At 43.2% G+C, this 19,079-nt stretch overlaps 1 protein-coding gene across 1 annotated transcript in view; it reads left to right on the forward strand.

The window, feature by feature from the left end:
• Positions 1 to 19,079, forward strand: part of LOC126252642 (ras GTPase-activating-like protein IQGAP1) — a 367,157-nt gene that overhangs the window by 304,324 nt on the left and 43,754 nt on the right. The window contains exons 28-29 of the mRNA XM_049953548.1: positions 3,759 to 3,861; positions 18,788 to 19,025. Coding sequence (XP_049809505.1) covers positions 3,759 to 3,861; positions 18,788 to 19,025 — 341 coding nt within the window. The remainder of the gene's footprint in view (positions 1 to 3,758; positions 3,862 to 18,787; positions 19,026 to 19,079) is intronic.

Here is a 19,079-nt window from a genome sequence, read left to right on the forward strand (position 1 = left end):
CACTAAATGCTTTCCTGCTACTTGAACATTCAAATAATTTGTCTCTCTGTAGTCGCCATCGCCTGACGTTGCTCTCATCAATCCTGTATCGCAGTCCTGCAGCACGATTAGAACTTTGTTCCGCAAAAGAAAGAACTCCCCTCTTGACTTTGGCACTGTAATGAAAGTGCTTCATTATGATTCGTTAACACCAACAAGCACTTCACAAAGTTCCACGAAGCAGTAGGTGCACTACGTGAAACCTTAATGAGCCCCAGCGTATCAACTCGTGCAACAATCCTAAAGTCTTGTGCATTGTTGGTATTTTTGTATTAAGAAATTTATTTTTGTTGCTACGAATATTTGAAAGGCCGCTACATTCGAAGATGAACAAGACGGAATTTCTATTTACTTCGTTGGATAATGTATGAAAGTACAGTGGTCGAAACTCGGGGCGGAGAAAAAAAAAAAGCTCGTCATCTACCAGTATTTATCTTTGCGCTTGCAAAGCATGCCTGTGTAGCGCTACATATATTCGACGACAGAAGTTAGTTGTGGAGGCACCTACCAACATTTTTCAGAACTTCCGCGTACTTTGCACTCAATTCTAAGCCCCAGGCGGTTTTTTTGATTACAAAAACCGGAAAAAAAGAGCGGCTTAGGTTCGAGTAAATACGGCACGCTCCCCTGAGGGCACAAATGCTAATTCTGATTTACATCATCGTCTGTTTCTATTAAAGACATGAATCTTTTTCATATGCTACTTCTGACATTTCTGTACACAAAATCTTAACAAAATAAGCCATAGACACAAAAATCATTTTCTTTTCGACACATTTCTTTGCAACCGGGCATGTTAACCTACTTATTATCTTCAACTCTGACTTCACACATGTCTCCCCACAATGAAATTGTCAACATCCTCACACAACTTCCAAAATAATGATGATTTCCAAAACTAGGCAAGCTTAAGATAATATTATGAAAGGGATAAGAAGAGGTAGAGGAGACATTGCATTGTTGATAGGCACAAAAAAAGGTTTTTAAGCTTTTGGCCAAAAGATTTTCTTTCAAACTAGAAAAACCCCCATACAAGCACAACTCACACACACATGACCAGTGACGCAGTTTTGGAAAAATAGTTGACCCTCAGGAAAATTAGAAAAGAGCTCCTCTGAGTACAGTATTGGATATCAGTCTACTTCTACTTGAGCATTGACTGTAAGTTCAGAATCACTACAAAAGGGAAGGAAGCTACCTGTCTTTCATCCTGCTATCAAAAGGGAGGTCCACTGGATAAAAGGGGGAGGAAGAACTTGTTGCTGTTTCTGTCTATCCACTTCTAGCTTAACTTCATCCTGGAGAGCTAGTGGGATTTGACATGCTTTAAAGAGATGTTACCCAGCCAATGGCTCCAACATTATGTGGGCATGAAAGTTCAGTTGCTTTCCTAACTCTGGCTCAAACAATGGTGCAGATTAAGAGTGGATAGTGTCTACTGATTCACAGGGCACAAAATGTTGAATTGAAAACCCCAATGCAGAGTATGTGTTCACATGAAAAATGTGCCAGAGATGGATCTGTAGCCACCAGGTAAGGCAATATCTGAGTAACAAAACCACTGCCACTGCTAGCTCAGAATGGTGTATGTAGAACGGAGCTGGAGGGCTGCCACAGAGTGAGACATATTTATCACATTAGGTTCCAACGTTGAAGTCTAGTACACTGAGTCTGTTCTTACTGGACCGTAGCAGAGGTTTGGAAATCAGTGGAAAAGTCTGCTGAGCATACTGTGATATTTTAAAAGCACATGCAGTGCGTAACACTTCTGTTAAATAGGGGCCCAGCTAAATAAAGTCTGTATACACGCTTCTTTGTCAGGGGACAGACAGATTGTGGCATATCATATTATACTTTTAGCATAGGATTGTCCACATGTATACATAAATTGGTACATTTTCTGCTTAAATGTTGAATGTCAGTGATCCACAAAGCATAGCTTTCAGAATGAGATTTGTGATGTTGCAAAAACTCTTAAACGGTCTGCTGCTACATGCAATTTGGTTGAAAAATGTTCTGAAAGTAAGGCAAAAATATCTAACAGAGGCAGCATAGGTGAGTTCAACAGTGGAACCAACTTTTCCACTAAGTTATGCAGCTGAGGATTGGTTGTCAGCAAATATGCCCATCAGTGGTCAAGAAATTTAATATCACTTGTCCAAAAATTCAGCATTGACCATTTTTGATACAGTTTCCCATCTTCCTGTTGTGATGTTGAACTCATCAAAAACTTTACCAGTTCCTGATGTTGATTGTGTTGTTGCTGCCACACTTCAAAAAACTTTGCATCCATGATAATGGTCATTGATTCAAAAGTAACATCCTCGTTGCCAATTTTGCTACTCACGCTTCAAGACTACAGTTATTTATTACACTTCTGTAAATACACTAAAACCTGAAACAGAACTCAATTATTTCACAACAAATAAACTGAAAGAAAATTAAAGAATTTGCACAACTAATTCATCGTGCTTGCAGGTTAACTGAGTACAGAAGAGTTTATCATATAGTTACATAGACATGGCAACATTGATTGGTGGTGGTGGAAACCATTAAAGTAATTAATTTGCTTGGCTGAATAAGTAGGCCAGTCTGTAAGTGCCAAAGCTAACCTCATTCTAGGAACCTCACACACAGTAGTAGTCAAGCTGCATAACAATAAGTGCAGTCTGCTTCACTATTTGGCAGTGTCCATGAATATGGGATCGTCTTCTATATAGAACCGTTGGTTAGATCAGAATACAGCACTGGCTGACTTGCAGAGAATGAAAGTTACCTCATGACCACTCGGGCTTAAATCAGCCAGCTAGCTGGTGTCGCATGATCAGTCTGTCAGATATGCTGTGTTTTTCTTGGTGACAGATCCCTTGCTGGACATAGACCTCATGTCATTTGTCGGTAGTTAATTCCTTCTATTATTGCAACCAGTGGTGTTACAAGGTTGATCGTACCACTTTGATATGTAATCTATAGTGTTTAAATGCTACAAAGCTTCTGTTGAAGATGGAAGGCAGCTTATGTCACATCCAGTTTGTTTAAATTGCTTGAGGAGTTATCTTGTATGGGATAGAGCTTGTCCAAGATGCAATGAAGAAAGGAAGATCCAAAAAGTTGGTATAAGGAGAGATGGATTTATTGCACAGCTGAATGTATGTTAGGATTTATTTTGATAATGATGAGGAATACATCTACTACTTCTCCACTTGGAATCTGGCATGTCTGTCTGGGGTACTAGACACTGCTGTTGGTAATGTGTTACAGCACTGTAAAAGAGAAGTGTAGACAGTCTTCATTTTTTTAAAGAAATCTGGAAAACTACGTACTGTCCTGATTCTTGGAGAAAGTCCTCATTCCCCTCCTCATATTACAAAGTATTTGTCCAAGTAATAGTTATGGCTTCCCTCGTACTACCTTTTGAGGAAGACCTTAGAGTGCATGGTGACCCCTAACTAACCTGCATTCTAGAAACCAAGAAGCACCTATGCATGCATGTAGAAACTTTGTGCTCCCCCCCCCCACACACACACACAAACTTTCTCACATGTTGTCGAAGGTATAGGTTCTATTCAATAGCCAATTTAACGGAGGGAGTTTGTTTAGCACTGTTTTTTTAATTTCCAGTTAGTAGAATAGGCATTTTAATATTTGAGCAAAATATAACTCTGTTTTTATCATTATAACATACAGTATCATCACTTATATTGGCATTTTGTTTTAAGCATCATGTGAATCTGCCTTGTGCCAGAAAGGCATGTGCCTGGAACTGGTAAATCACTGTGAGCTTCTGGATGATGATTCTGAAATCAGCAAACTATTTGTCAGGTATGTATAAGCTCTGTATGAGTATGCATTAATTAGTGTGCTTAATACTTTCATCCAAATTAGTGTAGTTTGCATTGTTCTCAAGTCAACTGAAATTCTCGTAGAGAAGATATAAATGCAATGACTATTAGCGACAGATCACTAAATGTTTGTCTCAAACTGTGATTGAAAGAAATTAAATGAGTTGTAAAACTCCAAGCATAAATTTTGTTAGTCAGTACATTAGCAGGTCATTGTTTGAGGAAAATGACTATGAAATTATCTAAATGGATATCTGGTAAATGGTGTAGCTTAAATTATATTAAAAATTATTGAATGCGGAAACATCAAATCCCAGATCTCATAGAAAAACTGTAAAAAGTATAGTCTTTGTTAAAAAGGGATACCAATGAAATATTAAAGGTGTCATGTACCAATCTTCAAACGAAAAACAAAAATATGTTAATCTCTTACCTATAAAGTTGCATAGGAGGTGCATTCATTAAAGGAACTTTGATGAGTGGATTTTTGTAAGACAAGATATGTAAGCTAGTGGTGGTTACCAAGTATTATGCAACAGATATCAACATAATTATGATTTGCCTTTGTTTCATGGAATTGCATCGCACCAATAATATAAAACTTTATGAGCATTAATGAGGATTTTCAGCAGATATTGAAGTGTCAGTATAGGTATAGTGGTTTTCTGGAAAAACAGTATTAACTGGTGCTATGGAGGATGCAAATTCTCTTCACAAATATGTAGTTGTACTTGGTCTTTCCCAATGTGTTTGCTCAGAAAACACACGTTACAGTACACAATATAAGTAATCAGTTTATTGCATACATTACTCATACCTCAGTACATATGCAATCAATAAGAATTAAAAATCCTTTCAGGGATTTCTACAGAAAGAAATTGTAGGTGACATTTCACTTGGATAATACATCATTTAACTAGGTTCTTTTTTTATGACATGAGTATAATGTAAATGAAATTATGAAGCATGAATAATGTGATCCTCCACCTTGTTCCTCTTCCACACCCCCCCCCCCCCCCTCACCCCCGTTCCTAGCTTTAATGTAGTCACTTACCTTAACACTTTGCAGCTACCACAACTTACATCCATTTTAACCAGCTTACTGTTGATATCTGTTTACAGTTTTTATTCCCCCTACTTACTTTTACTGCCAAACTGACAATTCCTTAACGCCTCAGGAAGTCAATCGATCTCTTCTTTTAGTCAAGTTGTGCCATAAATTTCTTTTCATCCCTGTTTGATTCAGTACCAACTTGTTAGTTAGCACATCTACCAATAAAATTTTTGGATTTCTCCTGCAGTACCATATTTCAAAAGCTTCTGTTTTCTTGCTGTCTGAACTGTGTATTGTCCCTGTTTCACTTCAGTACAAGGCTGCACTCCAAAGAAAAAATAGTTTTCGTGTCTACTTTGGCCATCATCAATCATCAACAAAATTCATCTACTACTTTTAGTGTCCTTTCCTAGTATAATTCCCTCACCATTACCTTATTTAATTCACATATGTTTGATTAAACCTGTTTTATTTTTGTTGATGTTCTCCTTGTAATCTTTTATCAAGACACTATCCATTCAGTGCAATTGCTCTTCCAAGATCTCTGCTGTCACTGAAGTTCTCTTTGGGTTACTTTATTGCCTGCTCTTCATACATCCCCCTGCGGGTCCGGGGTAAGAATAGGCCCGAGGTATTCCTGCCTGTCGTAAGAGGCGACTAAAAGGAGTTTCAACCGTTTCGGCCTTCCATGTGATCGTCCCCCTTGGGGTTTGACCTCCATTTTTCAAAATTCTACAGAAGTACGAGCCTTTTGGGGAAGGATGCCTTACGTGATGTATCACTGGTCCTCCGTGCACTAAGATCTTGGCACTCAGCATTGTAACGGCGTTGTAACCATACCCACTATTCCTCAAATTGGGCCTAAACGCCTAATGGGTTGTACAAGTTACGCCCATAGTGCGTCCCCATCTGCACCTACGATCATGATGGACTTTCCATGGCACCCGAAATCCAGCACGGTAGCCAGCCCGTTGTAGTGGGGTCGTCATGTACCCTCTAGGTTGTAGCCCCCTGACAACACAGGGATCATACTGCCGATACCTGAGCTGCACCCTCCCCACGTCGGCCAAGGAGTAGATGCCCGTCTCCTTGGGGCATCAGGACTCCCACGTCAACATGTATCAGGTCGCTCTGCAGCCGAGTCTTTTAAAAAGAAATGTACTGTCTCTGGTTCTGGTTCTCCTGCCCTTTCCCCCTTGGCCACTCCCTGGGAGGAAGGACAGGCCCGCCGGCTTGGGGCGAAGTACTTCCCCCGCTACTTGGTCTGTTCTCGGACCGATGGGGGGATGTTCGCCACCTCCAAGCCCATGTTCTTTGTTCAGCACATCAAAGGACATCTTCGGGGAAATCGAGGCTCTCAGTAAAATGCGTTTGGGATCCGTTCTTATAAAGACCACCTCCGCCACACAGTCGGCGGCGCTCCAGGCATGCTACCTACTAGGGGACATCCCAGTGTCCATTGTCCCGCATCTGGCACTGAATAGGACGCAGGGGGTTATTTTTCATCGGGACCTCCTGCTGCAATCTGATGAGGAGCTCAGGGCCAACCTGGAGCACCGAGGCGTGCATTTCGTCCGGCGAGTCCAGCGCAGCCCCAAAGACCGTCGCATCGACACCGGGGCCTTTATCCTCGCCTTCGAGGGGGACATTCTCCCGGAGAAGGTAAAGGTGATGTGCTAACGGTGTGACGTGCGACCTTACGTCCCGCCTCCTATGCGCTGCTTTCGGTGTTTGTGCTTTGGGCACATGTCGTCACGGTGTGAGGCTGAGCCCCTTTGTGGCGATTGTGGACGTCCTCTTCGTGAGGAACATACATGGACCCCACCACCTCGGTGCGTTAATTGTCCTGGCATCCACTCGCCTAGATCTTTAGACTGCCCCGCGTATCAGAAGGAGAAGAGGATTCAAGAACTCAAAACTTTGGATCGTCTCTCTGAGGCCAGGAAGAAGTATGACCGCCTCCATCCCGTGACGTTGACAACTTCGTTTGCCTCAGTCGTGTCCACTCCTTCCACAGTATCGTCACCCCTATCCTGTCCCCCTTCCACCTCCTCACCCCATCCGGGGTCTATGCCTCCGCCTCCCAAATCCCTCCCTTCCAAATCCTCCTCCCCCGCCCCCTCTGCCCCAGGGGCCACCCTTCCTCCTCCTCCTCCTCCTCCTCCTCCTCCTCCTCCTCCTCCTCCCCCACCCGCCGCCTGAGAAGTGATCCTCTTCTCAGCGTCCATCGGGGAAATGTTCCGGACCCCGGCTTCCGAGGTCCGTCGTTCCAAAACGGACCCCGCGCGTGAGGACCTTCTTCCGGTCCAGCCCACCATCCCTGTGCCTCCTCGGACTTCCAAGAAGGCCTCCAAGAAGAAGTCTCTATCCCCCTCTCCACCCTGGTGCGTTTCGTCTGACGCTCCATCCGTGAGTCGCTGCTCCCGGCCGACAGTTTCGCTGGGACGCTCTGCTCTCATCGGCAAATGATGCTGCCCCTCCTACGCAACCCGGGACAGCGGCTGCAGCTGGCGACGACTCGATGGAACAGGATCCGCCTCCCGCCGGTTGCAGCGTTGTTCCCTCGAAACCTGGCCCTCCGCGGCCGTCGAGGTGACCAGCTCTTCCCCCGTCTCGTTCCCTCCTTTTTTCTGACTAGCGATGGCCTTGTTACATTGGAACATAAGAGGTATTCGATCTAATCGGGAGGAATTACAACTGCTCCTCCACCTGCACTGTCCGCTCGTCCTTGGTCTCCAGGAAACCAAGTTGCGCCCTACTGACCGTATTGCCTTTACCCACTATACCTCGGAGCGGTATGACCTCACCCTGTGGACGGTATTCCAGCTCAGGGTGGGGCCATGTTGCTCGTTCGGGACGATGTCTATTACCATCCCATCCCATTGACCACCCCACTCCAAGCAATAGCTGTCCGTATTACTCTTTGTGCCTTTACTTTTTCCGTTTGTACCGTCTACACTCCATCGTCATCCGCAGTTAGTCGGGCTGACATGATGCACCTGATTGTTCAGCTTCCTCCGCCGTTTTTATTGTTTGGCGACTTAAATGCCCATCATCCCCTTTGGGGCTCTCCTGCATCCTGCCAAAGAGGCTCCCTCTTGGCGGATGTCTTCAACCATCTCAGTCTTGTCTGCCTCAATACTGGCGCCCCGACTTCCCTCTCAGACTCTACTCATACCTACTCTCATTTGGACCTTTCGATCTGTTCTACCACTCTTGCCCGTTGGTTCGAGTGGTATGTCCTTTCTGACACCTATTCGAGCGACCACTTCCCCTGTGTCGTTCGTCTCCTGCACCACACTCCATCCCCACGTCCTTCGAGCTGGAACATACCAAAAGCTGACTGGGGACTTTACCCCTCCCTGGCGACCTTTCCAGACCACAATTTTCTCAGTTGTGACAGTCAGGTCGAATACCTCACGGCTGTTATCATCAATGCTGCTGAATGTTCCATTCCTCATACTACCTCTTCTTCACGTCGCGTTTCCATCCCCTGGTGGAATGAGGCTTGTAGAGACGCTATCCGTGCTCGACGACGTGCCTTACGCACCTTTCGCCGCCATCCTACGTTGGCGAATTGTATTGGATACAAACGACTCCGAGCGCAATGCCGTAGAGTCATCAAAGACAGCAAAAAAGCTTGTTAGGCCTCTTTCACCAGCTCCTTTAACAGTTTTACTCCCTCTTCTGTCGTTTGGGGTGGCCTGCGCCGGCTGTCGGGCATTAAGGCCCACTCCTTGGTACCTGGCCTGACCTCAGGTAATGAGGTCCTTGTTGATCCTGTGGCTGTCTCCAATGCCTTTGGCCGCTTTTTCGCGGAGGTTTCAAGCTCCGCCCATTACCACCCTGCCTTCCTTCCCAGGAAAGAAGCAGAAGAGGCTCGGCGACCTTCCTTCCACTCGCTGAATCTGGAAACTTATAATGCCCCCTTTACTATGCGGGAACTCGAACGTGCGCTTGCACTGTCCCGGTCCTCTGCTCCAGGGCCAGATGCCATTCACGTTCAGATGCTGGCACACCTTTCTCTGGCAGGCAAAAGCTTCCTTCTTCGTACCTACAATCGCGTCTGGACCGAAGGTCAAGTCCCCATGCGTTGGCGTGACGCCGTCGTTGTTCCTATACCCAAATCCGGGAAGGATAGACACCTTCCTTCTAGTTACCGCCCCATTTCTCTTACAAGCTGTGTCTGTAAAGTGATGGAGCGCATGGTTAACGCTCGGTTAGTTTGGATTCTTGAATCTCGACGGCTACTTACCAATGTTCAATGCGGCTTTCGTCGCCACCGCTCCGCTGTTGACCACCTTGTGACCTTGTCGACATTCATCATGAACAACTTTTTGCGAAAGCGCCAAACGGTAGCCGTGTTCTTAGCCGTGTTCTTCGATTTGGAGAAGGCTTATGATACCTGTTGGAGAGGAGGTATCCTCTGCACTATGCACAGGTGGGGTCTACGCGGTCGCCTGCCCCTTTTTATTGATTCCTTTTTAACAGATTGAAAGTTTAGGGTACGTGTGGGTTCCGTATTGTCCGACGTCTTCCTCCAGGAGAACGGAGTGCCTCAGGGCTCCGTCTTGAGCGTAGCCCTTTTTGCCATCGCGATGAATCCAATTATGGATTGCATTCCACCTAATGTCTCAGGCTCTCTCTTTGTCGATGACTTTGCGATCTACTGCAGTGCCCAGAGAACATGCCTCCTGGAGTGCTGCCTTCAGCGTTGTCTAGACAGCCTATACTCGTGGAGCGTAGCAAATGGCTTCCGGTTCTCTGAAGAGAAGACGGTTTGTATCAACTTTTGGCGATATAAAGTGTTCCTTCCGCCATCCTTACATTGCGGTCCCGTTGTTCTCCCATTCATCGAAACAACTAAGTTTCTAGGGCTCACACTGGACAGGAAACTTTGTTGGTCTCCGCACGTCTCTTATTTGGCGGCCCATTGTACACGTTCCCTTAATGTCCTCAGAGTTCTTAGTGGTTCATCTTGGGGAGCGGATCGCACTGTCCTGCTTCGCTTGTATCGGTCCATAGTCTGATGGAAGCTGGATTATGGGAGCTTCGTCTACTCATCTGCTCGGCCATCCCTCTTACGCCGTCTCAACTCCATCCACCATCGGGGGTTACGTCTTGCGACCGGAGCCTTCTACACTAGTCTCGTCGAGAGTCTTTATGCTGAAGCTGCCGAATTACCATTGACCTACCGGCGTGATGTACTGCTGTGTCGGTATGCCTGCCGGCTGTTGTCAATGCCCGACCACCCCTCTTATCAGTCCTTCTTCGCCGATTCTCTCGACCGTCAGTACGGGTTGTATGTGTCTGCCCTGCTGCCCTCTGGAGTCCGCTTCCATCGCCTGCTTCGACAATTGGATTTTGCCCTCCCTACCACCTTCAGAGAGGGTGAGAGCCTGACACCACCTTGGCTCCAGGCTCCGGTTCATATTGATCTCGACCTCAGCTCGCTCCCAAAGGAGGGTACTCCGGCTGCAGTGTATTGCTCACGGTTTGTCGAACTTCGTGCGCGACTTGCCAGTCACACCTTTATTTACACCGATGGCTCCAAAACTGACGATGGTGTCGGCTGTGCCTTTGTCGTCGGGGCCGTCACCTTTTAATACCGGCTCCTCGACCAGTGTTCCAACTTTACGGCCGAGCTTTTTGCTCTCCATCAGGCCGTTCAGTATGCCCGCTGCCACCACCATTCATCGTATGTACTCTGCTCTGATTCACTCAGTGCTCTTCAGCGCCTTGGAGCTCCATATACGGTCCATCTCTTGGTGCAACGGATCCAGCAGTCCCTCCATTCTTTCGCTGAGGGTGGCTCTCCTGTCAGCTTTCTGTGGGTTCCCGGCCATGTAGGAGTGCCTGGGAATGAGGCTGCTGATGTTGCAACCAAGGCTGCAGTCCTCCTGCCTCGGCCAGCCACCCATTGTATCCCGTCATCTGACGTTAGTGGGGTTGTTTGTAAGAGGCTTGTGTCGTTGTGGTGGGATACTTGGACCTCACTTCAAGGACACAAGCTCCGGGCAGTAAAACCGTTCCCAACTGCTTGGACAACCTGCTCCCGACCATCTCGGCGAGAAGAGGTCCTTCTGACCAGGTTGCGGATTGGGCATTGCCGGTTTAGCCACCGCTACCTGCTCTCCGGTAACCCAGTCCTGCAGTGCCCTTGTGGTCAAGCATTAACAGTGCGCCATGTTTTATTGTCGTGTCCCCGCTTTAGTCAATCTCGTGTTGTCCTGTCCCTGCCATCTACTTTACCGGATATTTTAGCTGATGACGCTCGAGCAGCTGCTCGTGTTCTTCGTTTTATAACTTTGACTGGATTGTCCAAAGACATCTAACTCTTTTACTTATTTTATCTGCATCTTTGTAAGGACTTTCTGGTGTCGTCGTGTCCCCCCCCCCCCCCCCTCCGCCTTGAGTTTTACTAGATTCTATGTGCTCTAACAATTGTGACTGGGCGCTAATGACCTTAGTAGTTGACCGCCCTTAAACCCCACCAAAAAAAAAAAAAAATGCTCTTCATACAAATTGAATAATGTCTCATTCTCTTCTCAACTACTGCTTCCCTTTAATGTCCTTTGATAACTCTTGACTGGGTTCTTTAGAAGTTGTAGATGAACTTTGTCACCCCTGTTACCTTCAGAATTTCAAAGTATGTCTCCCTGTCAACATTTTCAAGAGCTTTCTCTAAATCTACAAATGCTATATACATAGGTTTGCCTTGCTTCAGTTTATCTTCTAACATAAGTTGTAGAGGCAGTATTGTTTGAATGTTCCTGAATTTCACTGGAATCCAAACTTATCTCCTCCAAGGGTGGCTATTATCAGTCTCGCCATTCTTCTGTAAATCATTTGTGTTTGTGTTCTGCAATTGTGGCCTATGATGATTTGTTTGATGGTTTGCTAATAATCATACCTGTCAGCATGTACCTTCTTTGAAATAAGAGTTATTACATTCCTCTTGATGTCAGTATTTCATCTATCTCATATATCTTGGCCACTAAGTGGAATAGATTTTGTTGTGGTACATCCCAAGGATATCAGTAACTCAGAGAGAATTTTGCCTACTTCAGCTGCCTTGATTTTAAATAGGTCTTTCAGTGCTCTGTCAATTTCTTCTCTCATTATTGCATCCCCCAGCTCATCTTCATTTATTTTTTTCTGGGAGATGGGATTAGGATTGCTTGGAAGAACCATAGATTCTTGAGAGTTACAGACAGAGCATTAGGGAGCAGTAGACTAGAACAGGAAAGGGATGCTGTAGAAGACGAATGAGTAGCTTTGAGAGATGAAATAGTGAAGGCAGCAGAGGATCAAATAGGTAAAAAGACAAGGCCTAATAGAAATCCTTGGATAATACAGGAAATATTGAATTCAACTGCTGAAAGGAGAAAATATACAAATGCAGCAGTAAAGCAGGGGAAAGGGAATGAGATTGATAGAAAGAGCAAAATGGCTAAGCAGAAATGTCTAGAAGACAAATGTAAGGATTTAGAAGCATATTTCAATAGGGGAAAGATAGATACTGCCTAGAGGAAAATTAGAGAGTTCTTTGGAGAAAGGAGAAGCAGATGTATGAATATCGAGAGCTCAGATGGAAAACTAGTCCTAAACAAAGGAGGGAAAACTGAAAGGTGAAGCAGTATATGACGGTCTGTTCGAGGAAGATGAACCTGAAGGCAGTATTATAGAAATGGAAGAGGACATTGATGAAGATAAGGTGGGAGATGTGATACTGTAAGAAGAGTTTGACAGAGCACTGTAAGACATAAGTTAAAATAAAAAGTGTCTGGGAATAGACGACATTCCATCAGAGCTACCGACACCCTTGGGAGAGCCAGCCATGACAGACCCCTTCCAGCTCGTGTACAAGATGTATGAGACAGGCGAAATACCCTAAGTCATTCAAGAAGAATGTAATAGTTCCAAGTATAAAGAAAGCAGGTGCTAGCAGGTGCAAATATTGCTGAATCATCAGTTTCATAACTCATAGTTGCAAAATTCTAATATGAATTCCTTATAGCAGAATGGAAAAACTGTTAGAATCTGGCCTCAGAAAAGATAAGTTTGGATTGCAAACCTATGTCTATAGCATTTGTAGATTTAGAGAAAGCTTTTGATAATGTTGAATAGAATACTCTCTTTGAAATCCTGAAGGTAGCAGGGGTAAAAATACAGGGGGTGAAAGGCTATTTACAAATTCTTCAGTAACCAGACGGCAGTTATATGAGTTGAGGGGCATGAAAGGGAAGTAGTGCTTGGGAAAGGAGTGAGACAGGGTTGTAGACAATCACCAATGCAATTCAGTCTGTACACTGAGTAAGCAGTAAATGAAACTAAAGCAAAATTTGGAGTAGGAATTAAAGTCCAGGGGAAAAAATTGAAACTTTGAGGTTTGCCAAGGTCATTGCAATTCTGTCAGAGACAGCAAATGACTTGGAAGAGCTGTTGAATTGAATGGGCAGTGTCGTGAAAGGAGGATGTAAGATGAACATCAACCAAACCAAAACAAGGGCAGTGGAATGTAGTCAAATTAAATCAGGTGATGCTGACGGAATTAAGTTAGGAAAGGGGACACTTAAAGTAGTAGATGAGTTTTGTTATTTGGGCAGCAGAATAACTGATGATGGCTGAAACAGGAGGATATAAAGTGTAGTCTGGCAATGGCAAGAAAAGCATTTCTGAACAAGAGAAATTTGTTAACCTCAAATGTAAAGTTAAGTGTTAGCAAGTCTTCTCCGAAAGTATTTGTATGGAGTGCAGCCATGTACGAAAGTGAAATGTGGATGATAAACAGTTGATTGATAGGAATCATTCTGAGACATCAAGGAATCACCAATTTAGTGCTGGTAGAAAGTTGGCTGGGGAGGGGGGGGGGGGGGGGGGGGTAAAAATTGTAGAGGGAGACCAAGCGATGAATATAGTAAGTAGGTTCAGAATGGTGTAAGTTGCAGTAATTGTTGGGAGATGAAGAGGCTGGCACTGTATAGAGTAGCTTGTAGAGTTGCATCAAACCAGTCTTCAGACTAAATACCACAACAACGCTTTCCATCATATTCTCTTAAAGTTTCCTTTCTTTAAACAACTCTTCTGTATATTCCTTCCACCTCTGTCTTCCCTTCTTTGCTTAGCACTGGCCTACCATCTGAGCTCTTACTATTTGTGCAGTGGCTTCCCTTTTCCCCAAAGGTATCTTCGGTTTTCGTATAGACAGCACTTACGTATTCCGTAGTTATGTACACTTCTACACTTTTGCATTTCTCTAGCCATACCTGCTCTGCTATTTTGCACTTTGTCATCTCTGTATTCCCTTTCACTTGCTTCTTGTGCTGCATTTTTGTGTTTCCTCGTATAGTCCATTAAATCCAGTTTCTCCAGTGTTATGGTTCAAATGGCTCTGAGCACTATGGGACTTAACATCTATGGTCATCAGTCCCCTAGAACTTAGAACTACTTAAACCTAACTAACCTAAGGACATCACACAACACCCAGTTATCACGAGGCAGAGAAAAACCCGGACCCCGCCGGGAATCGAACCCGGGCGCGGGAAGTGAGAACGCTACCGCACGACCACGAGCTGCGAACTCTCCCGTGTTATCCAAGGATTTCTACTAGACATTGTCTTTTTACCTATTTGATTCTCTGCTGCCATCACTAATCCTATATAATCTAGTTCTTTCTGTTCATCACAGCCCCATTTCCTTAATTTCTAACTATTCCACAATTCTTGCAGTTCAGAATTTGTTTTCTAAATCTCTGTCTCACAATTATGTAATCTACTGAAACCTCCTGTGACCTCTCCCTCTCATCTATGAGGACTGACTGAAAAGTAATGCTTCCATCTTCGTAATTCTTCAACAGTTGGCAGCATTGATATGCGGCAGATACTGACTTGTTCCATAGTCTCTTCTCTACAGCTCCAGTTGGCAGGAAGCCTTAGCATTGAAGGGTTGTGTTGTTACAGTGTAAAGTATGGAACCCTGTGCAGACAGTCGGTCAGTGCGATTTAAGCAATGTGTAGTCATTGAATTATTGACAGCAGAATGTGTCACCACAAAGGAGATTCATCAGAGAATGAAAGCAGTTTATGGTTATTGTGTTGATGTGAGTACTGCTCATCATTTGGTGAGTAAGTTTAAAGATGTTGAGGCGGGAACATCTGATCTGCATGACAAACAAAGAGTTGGACGTCCTGTGACAACAACCACAGAGTTTCACAAGCAAAAGGTTGACAGATTGATCCAGGATGATCATCGTATCACTCTGAAAGAAGCTGCAAGCACAATCGGCGTTTCACAAGAACATGTGGGTCACAATATTGCTTTTCTTGGCAAACCACATACTTCACGTGACACTGCAACAGAACTCCATAGACTGAATCTCACCACTGTACGGCATCCTCCATACAGTCCAGATTTAGCACCATCTGACTTCCATCTGGTCCCGATAATGAAAGACGATCTGCTGTGTCATCATTATGCTTCTGCTGAAGGTGCCGAGAGAACTGTGAGACTTTGGTTGCAGAAACAGAGTGGCGACTTCTTCCATAACGGCATCAGAAAACTTGTTCATCGTTGGCAGAAATGTATCCAATTGGCTGTTGATTATGTGGAAAAGTAAATATTAGTAATTAAAAATCACATTCTAAGGATTATTTCTGCATTTGATTTATTAAAATATTTCTATCCATACCCAATTAACGAAGGTGGAGGCATTACTTTTCATTCAAACGTCATACATACACAACACTCTTAAACCAAATGTTAGACATCTTCAATTGTACTATGTGTAAAACTCTATCAGACAAATTCCCATTTCATTTCTTTCCCCCAGTCCATTATCTCCATATATTTTCCATTGTCTTCCTTCTCCTGCCATCGAATTTCAGTGTCGCATAACAATTAAATTTCCTCTCACATAACTATTTGGATAATTTCATTTATAGTGTACATTCTTCCAATCCCTTCTTCATCGGTGGAACTATTGGCATACAAACTTTTATTACTGTGTTGGGTATTAGCTAAGTATCTTTCTTGGTTACAATAATGCATTCACTAAGTGTTTGTAGTAGCTTACTTGCTTTCATATTGTCTTATTCATTATTAGACATAATCCTCCATTACCTCTATTTGATTTTATGTTGATCACAAATACTCGCTTGACCAGAGTCCCTGTTCTTCCCGCCATACCATTTCACTAATTCCCAGTATATTTACCTTCGTTATCCATTTCTCTTTTTAAATTTTTTGTTCTACCCACCTACACTCTGACCTGTAAAATCCAAGTTTTGTTCTTCCTGATGACAGTATCCAACCTGAGTAGCCCCAACTGGAGACAAAGTATGTCTGATTAAATTTCTTAACTAACACACATTTTTTAATTATCTGTGTGGTACTTCTGAATTGGCCAATTTCTGTAACTTAATTTGTATATTTTTTCTACCTATCTGCTTCTGGAGGAGTCACAGGTGCAATTGGAAAAATATAATAGAAACTCTGTATTGCTTCCATAAATTCAAAAGACATTTACCGTATTTACTCGAATCTAAGCCGCATCTGAAAAATGAGATTCGAAATCAAGGACAAAAAAATTCCCGAATCTAAGCCGCACCTGAAATTTGAGACTCGAAATTCAAGGGGAGAGAAAAGTTTTAGGCCGCACCTTCAGATCGAAACAAAGTTGGTCCATTGTAATATGAGACACAATTTAGGTCGAATGAAAGACGATACAGCTACAATAGTTTGGTTCGAGTCGTAAGCTTAGCAGTAAAGCTTTACCAGGTAGCCATTGCTATGCATCAGGCGCTCCGTCCGTATTTATACGGGTACCCTTCCTTTTTCACGTGCTTCATCTGGTTTGAATCGATTGCTTATTTTGCTTTGATCTGATAAGTACCGTTTTCTTTGTTATAGGTGTTTACGTCACTCTAAGCTGAAAACGCATTACTGTACTGCGTCATGCATTGTTTGTCGCATTCTGATAGTGCGTGTTTACGGCCTGTCACCACCCGCGGCATGGCTTGCTTTTGTGCGTGCTACCGCCGCTTACAATTAAAAAAAGAGAGGAATTGTCTCATTAGCGAAACAATGGCAAGTGACTGCTACTTGTTGTTACTTACACTGCTGCTTTCTTTGATAATGATCAACAAGAACCAAATAATAGACTGCGTATGATAGAACATGTTCTGAACGAGAGTTAGGCGAAAATTTTTCTCCGTTTGAAAATCTTTGCGGCCGCTTCTTTAGTACATCAAATTCTGCACAGAAATTAGTCATTTTAGATTTAAAAATCTAGTCAGTTGCCGTGCTTCATTTCTGACTGTATCACAATTAGGCATAAGAATAATACGAATATAAACATGACATGATACTTATATTCTTCCGCGTTTGCTGTTGTCTCACTCTAGTTTCGTAGTTTATTAGGCAGACAGGATTTAAATGAGATAGCAGCAAACACGAAAGAATACATGGCAAAATGTCTATATTCGTATTATTCTTATGGTGAAGAGAATACTGCATGTGATTCACATTTCATCAGGTTCCTATTAGCAACAGTCTTGCCAGTCGTATTTTCATAGTACATTGAAATTCTGCTACTTTCAAAGATGAACAATACGGAATTTGTATTAACTTCGTTGGATAATGTATGAAAATGCAGTGGTCGAAACTGGAGGCGGAGAAAAAAAAGCTCGTCTTCTGACGCAGAGGTTTTGGCGCCAGTATTTATCTCTGTGCCTACAAAGCATGCCTGTGTAGCGCTACATATATTCGACGGCAGAAGTTAGTTGTGGCGGCACCTACCAACATGTTTCGGAACTTCCGCTTGCTTTGCACTCGATTCTAAGCCGCAGGCGGTTTTTTGGATTACAAAAACCGGAAAAAAAGTGCGGCTTGGATTAGAGTAAATACGGTACATGATACTTACATTTAAATTTACTGAACTACATAAGCTCTCCTGATGTAATAATTCATATTACTGTCTGATTTGCTGGTGGGTACTTCATTTACTCATACCGTATTTTCAGCAATTCACCTGGCTACCATCCTCAAATGAAATTCCATATTGCTTTGTTGTGCTGATGCTGCTTCTGTAAATTAAAATACATATGTAGCAGATGCAAAAGTCAGTACTGCCCCTTAATAATATAATGTATACGTGCAACACCAACATGTCATAAACTACTGCGAGAGTAGTGTGCAACTATCATCAAGTGCTATTAAAACCATCTACTGGCTGAGACAACAAGTGTTGTATTTTAATATGTGCAAAAATGGAGTGCCATGTCAGGTGTAAATAAAAAAGCCTTTGTCTACATAAATATGATTATCCACCAATCTGATTTCAATGTACTATTTAAGGACATAGAATTCATATTTTACACAAAAGTTAACATGCTTACTGTTGCACATACAGGCCTTTAATGAAATGATAGTAGAGGAAACTGAAGTAGCAAAAAACAAGTCATTGTTTACTTATACTAATTAAATCACTGCATTCACGAGATGCAAAACCCAAGTATTACATAAAATCTGACCATGTAATGTTACTAGTAGTGTATAACTGATTGGTTGTGCTTACAGACTGTATCTAAGGAGTTGGAGAAGTTGAAGACCAATTAGTTCCTCAGGCTTATCTTAAATTAGTACCAAATTGGCTGATTAACCAATAATTTTCCCAGTAGTTATGTAGTACACACAGATATTCCTTTTCTGTAGAAGTTGTCATAATTTTTATTTGTCATGGTTTTTCCCCCTTGCTTCAAAATTAGGTTCAGAAAATGAGATTTTATTTTTGAAGGCTGTTCATTTTCTTTGGTGGTAATTTTGTTGACATTTAATACAATTTTCTTCTCAGTGCGAAGGAGTTATTGCTGCAGCTGTTACCACAAATGGAAGGAGCCAGTTTGTTAGAAGCTCTGTCATGCAAGTGCACTGGTCAATCTGAAGATAATGAATTACAAAGACTCTCTCAACTTCTAGCACAGCTTGAATTAGCAGGCTTGGTAACTCATACTGATGGTTTTCAGCAGCTTGTAACTGCAGTTGCGTCTGACATATGTCGCCGTGGTCGGAGAAGACAGCTCCTGAGAAAGGTATTTTGCTCTAGGTGAATTTTGTTATTGTTGTTCATTCAAATGTTACATATT

The sequence above is a fragment of the Schistocerca nitens genome, chromosome 1, assembly GCF_023898315.1.
Source record: "Schistocerca nitens isolate TAMUIC-IGC-003100 chromosome 1, iqSchNite1.1, whole genome shotgun sequence".
In the NCBI taxonomy this organism is placed as follows: Eukaryota; Metazoa; Arthropoda; class Insecta; order Orthoptera; family Acrididae; genus Schistocerca; species Schistocerca nitens.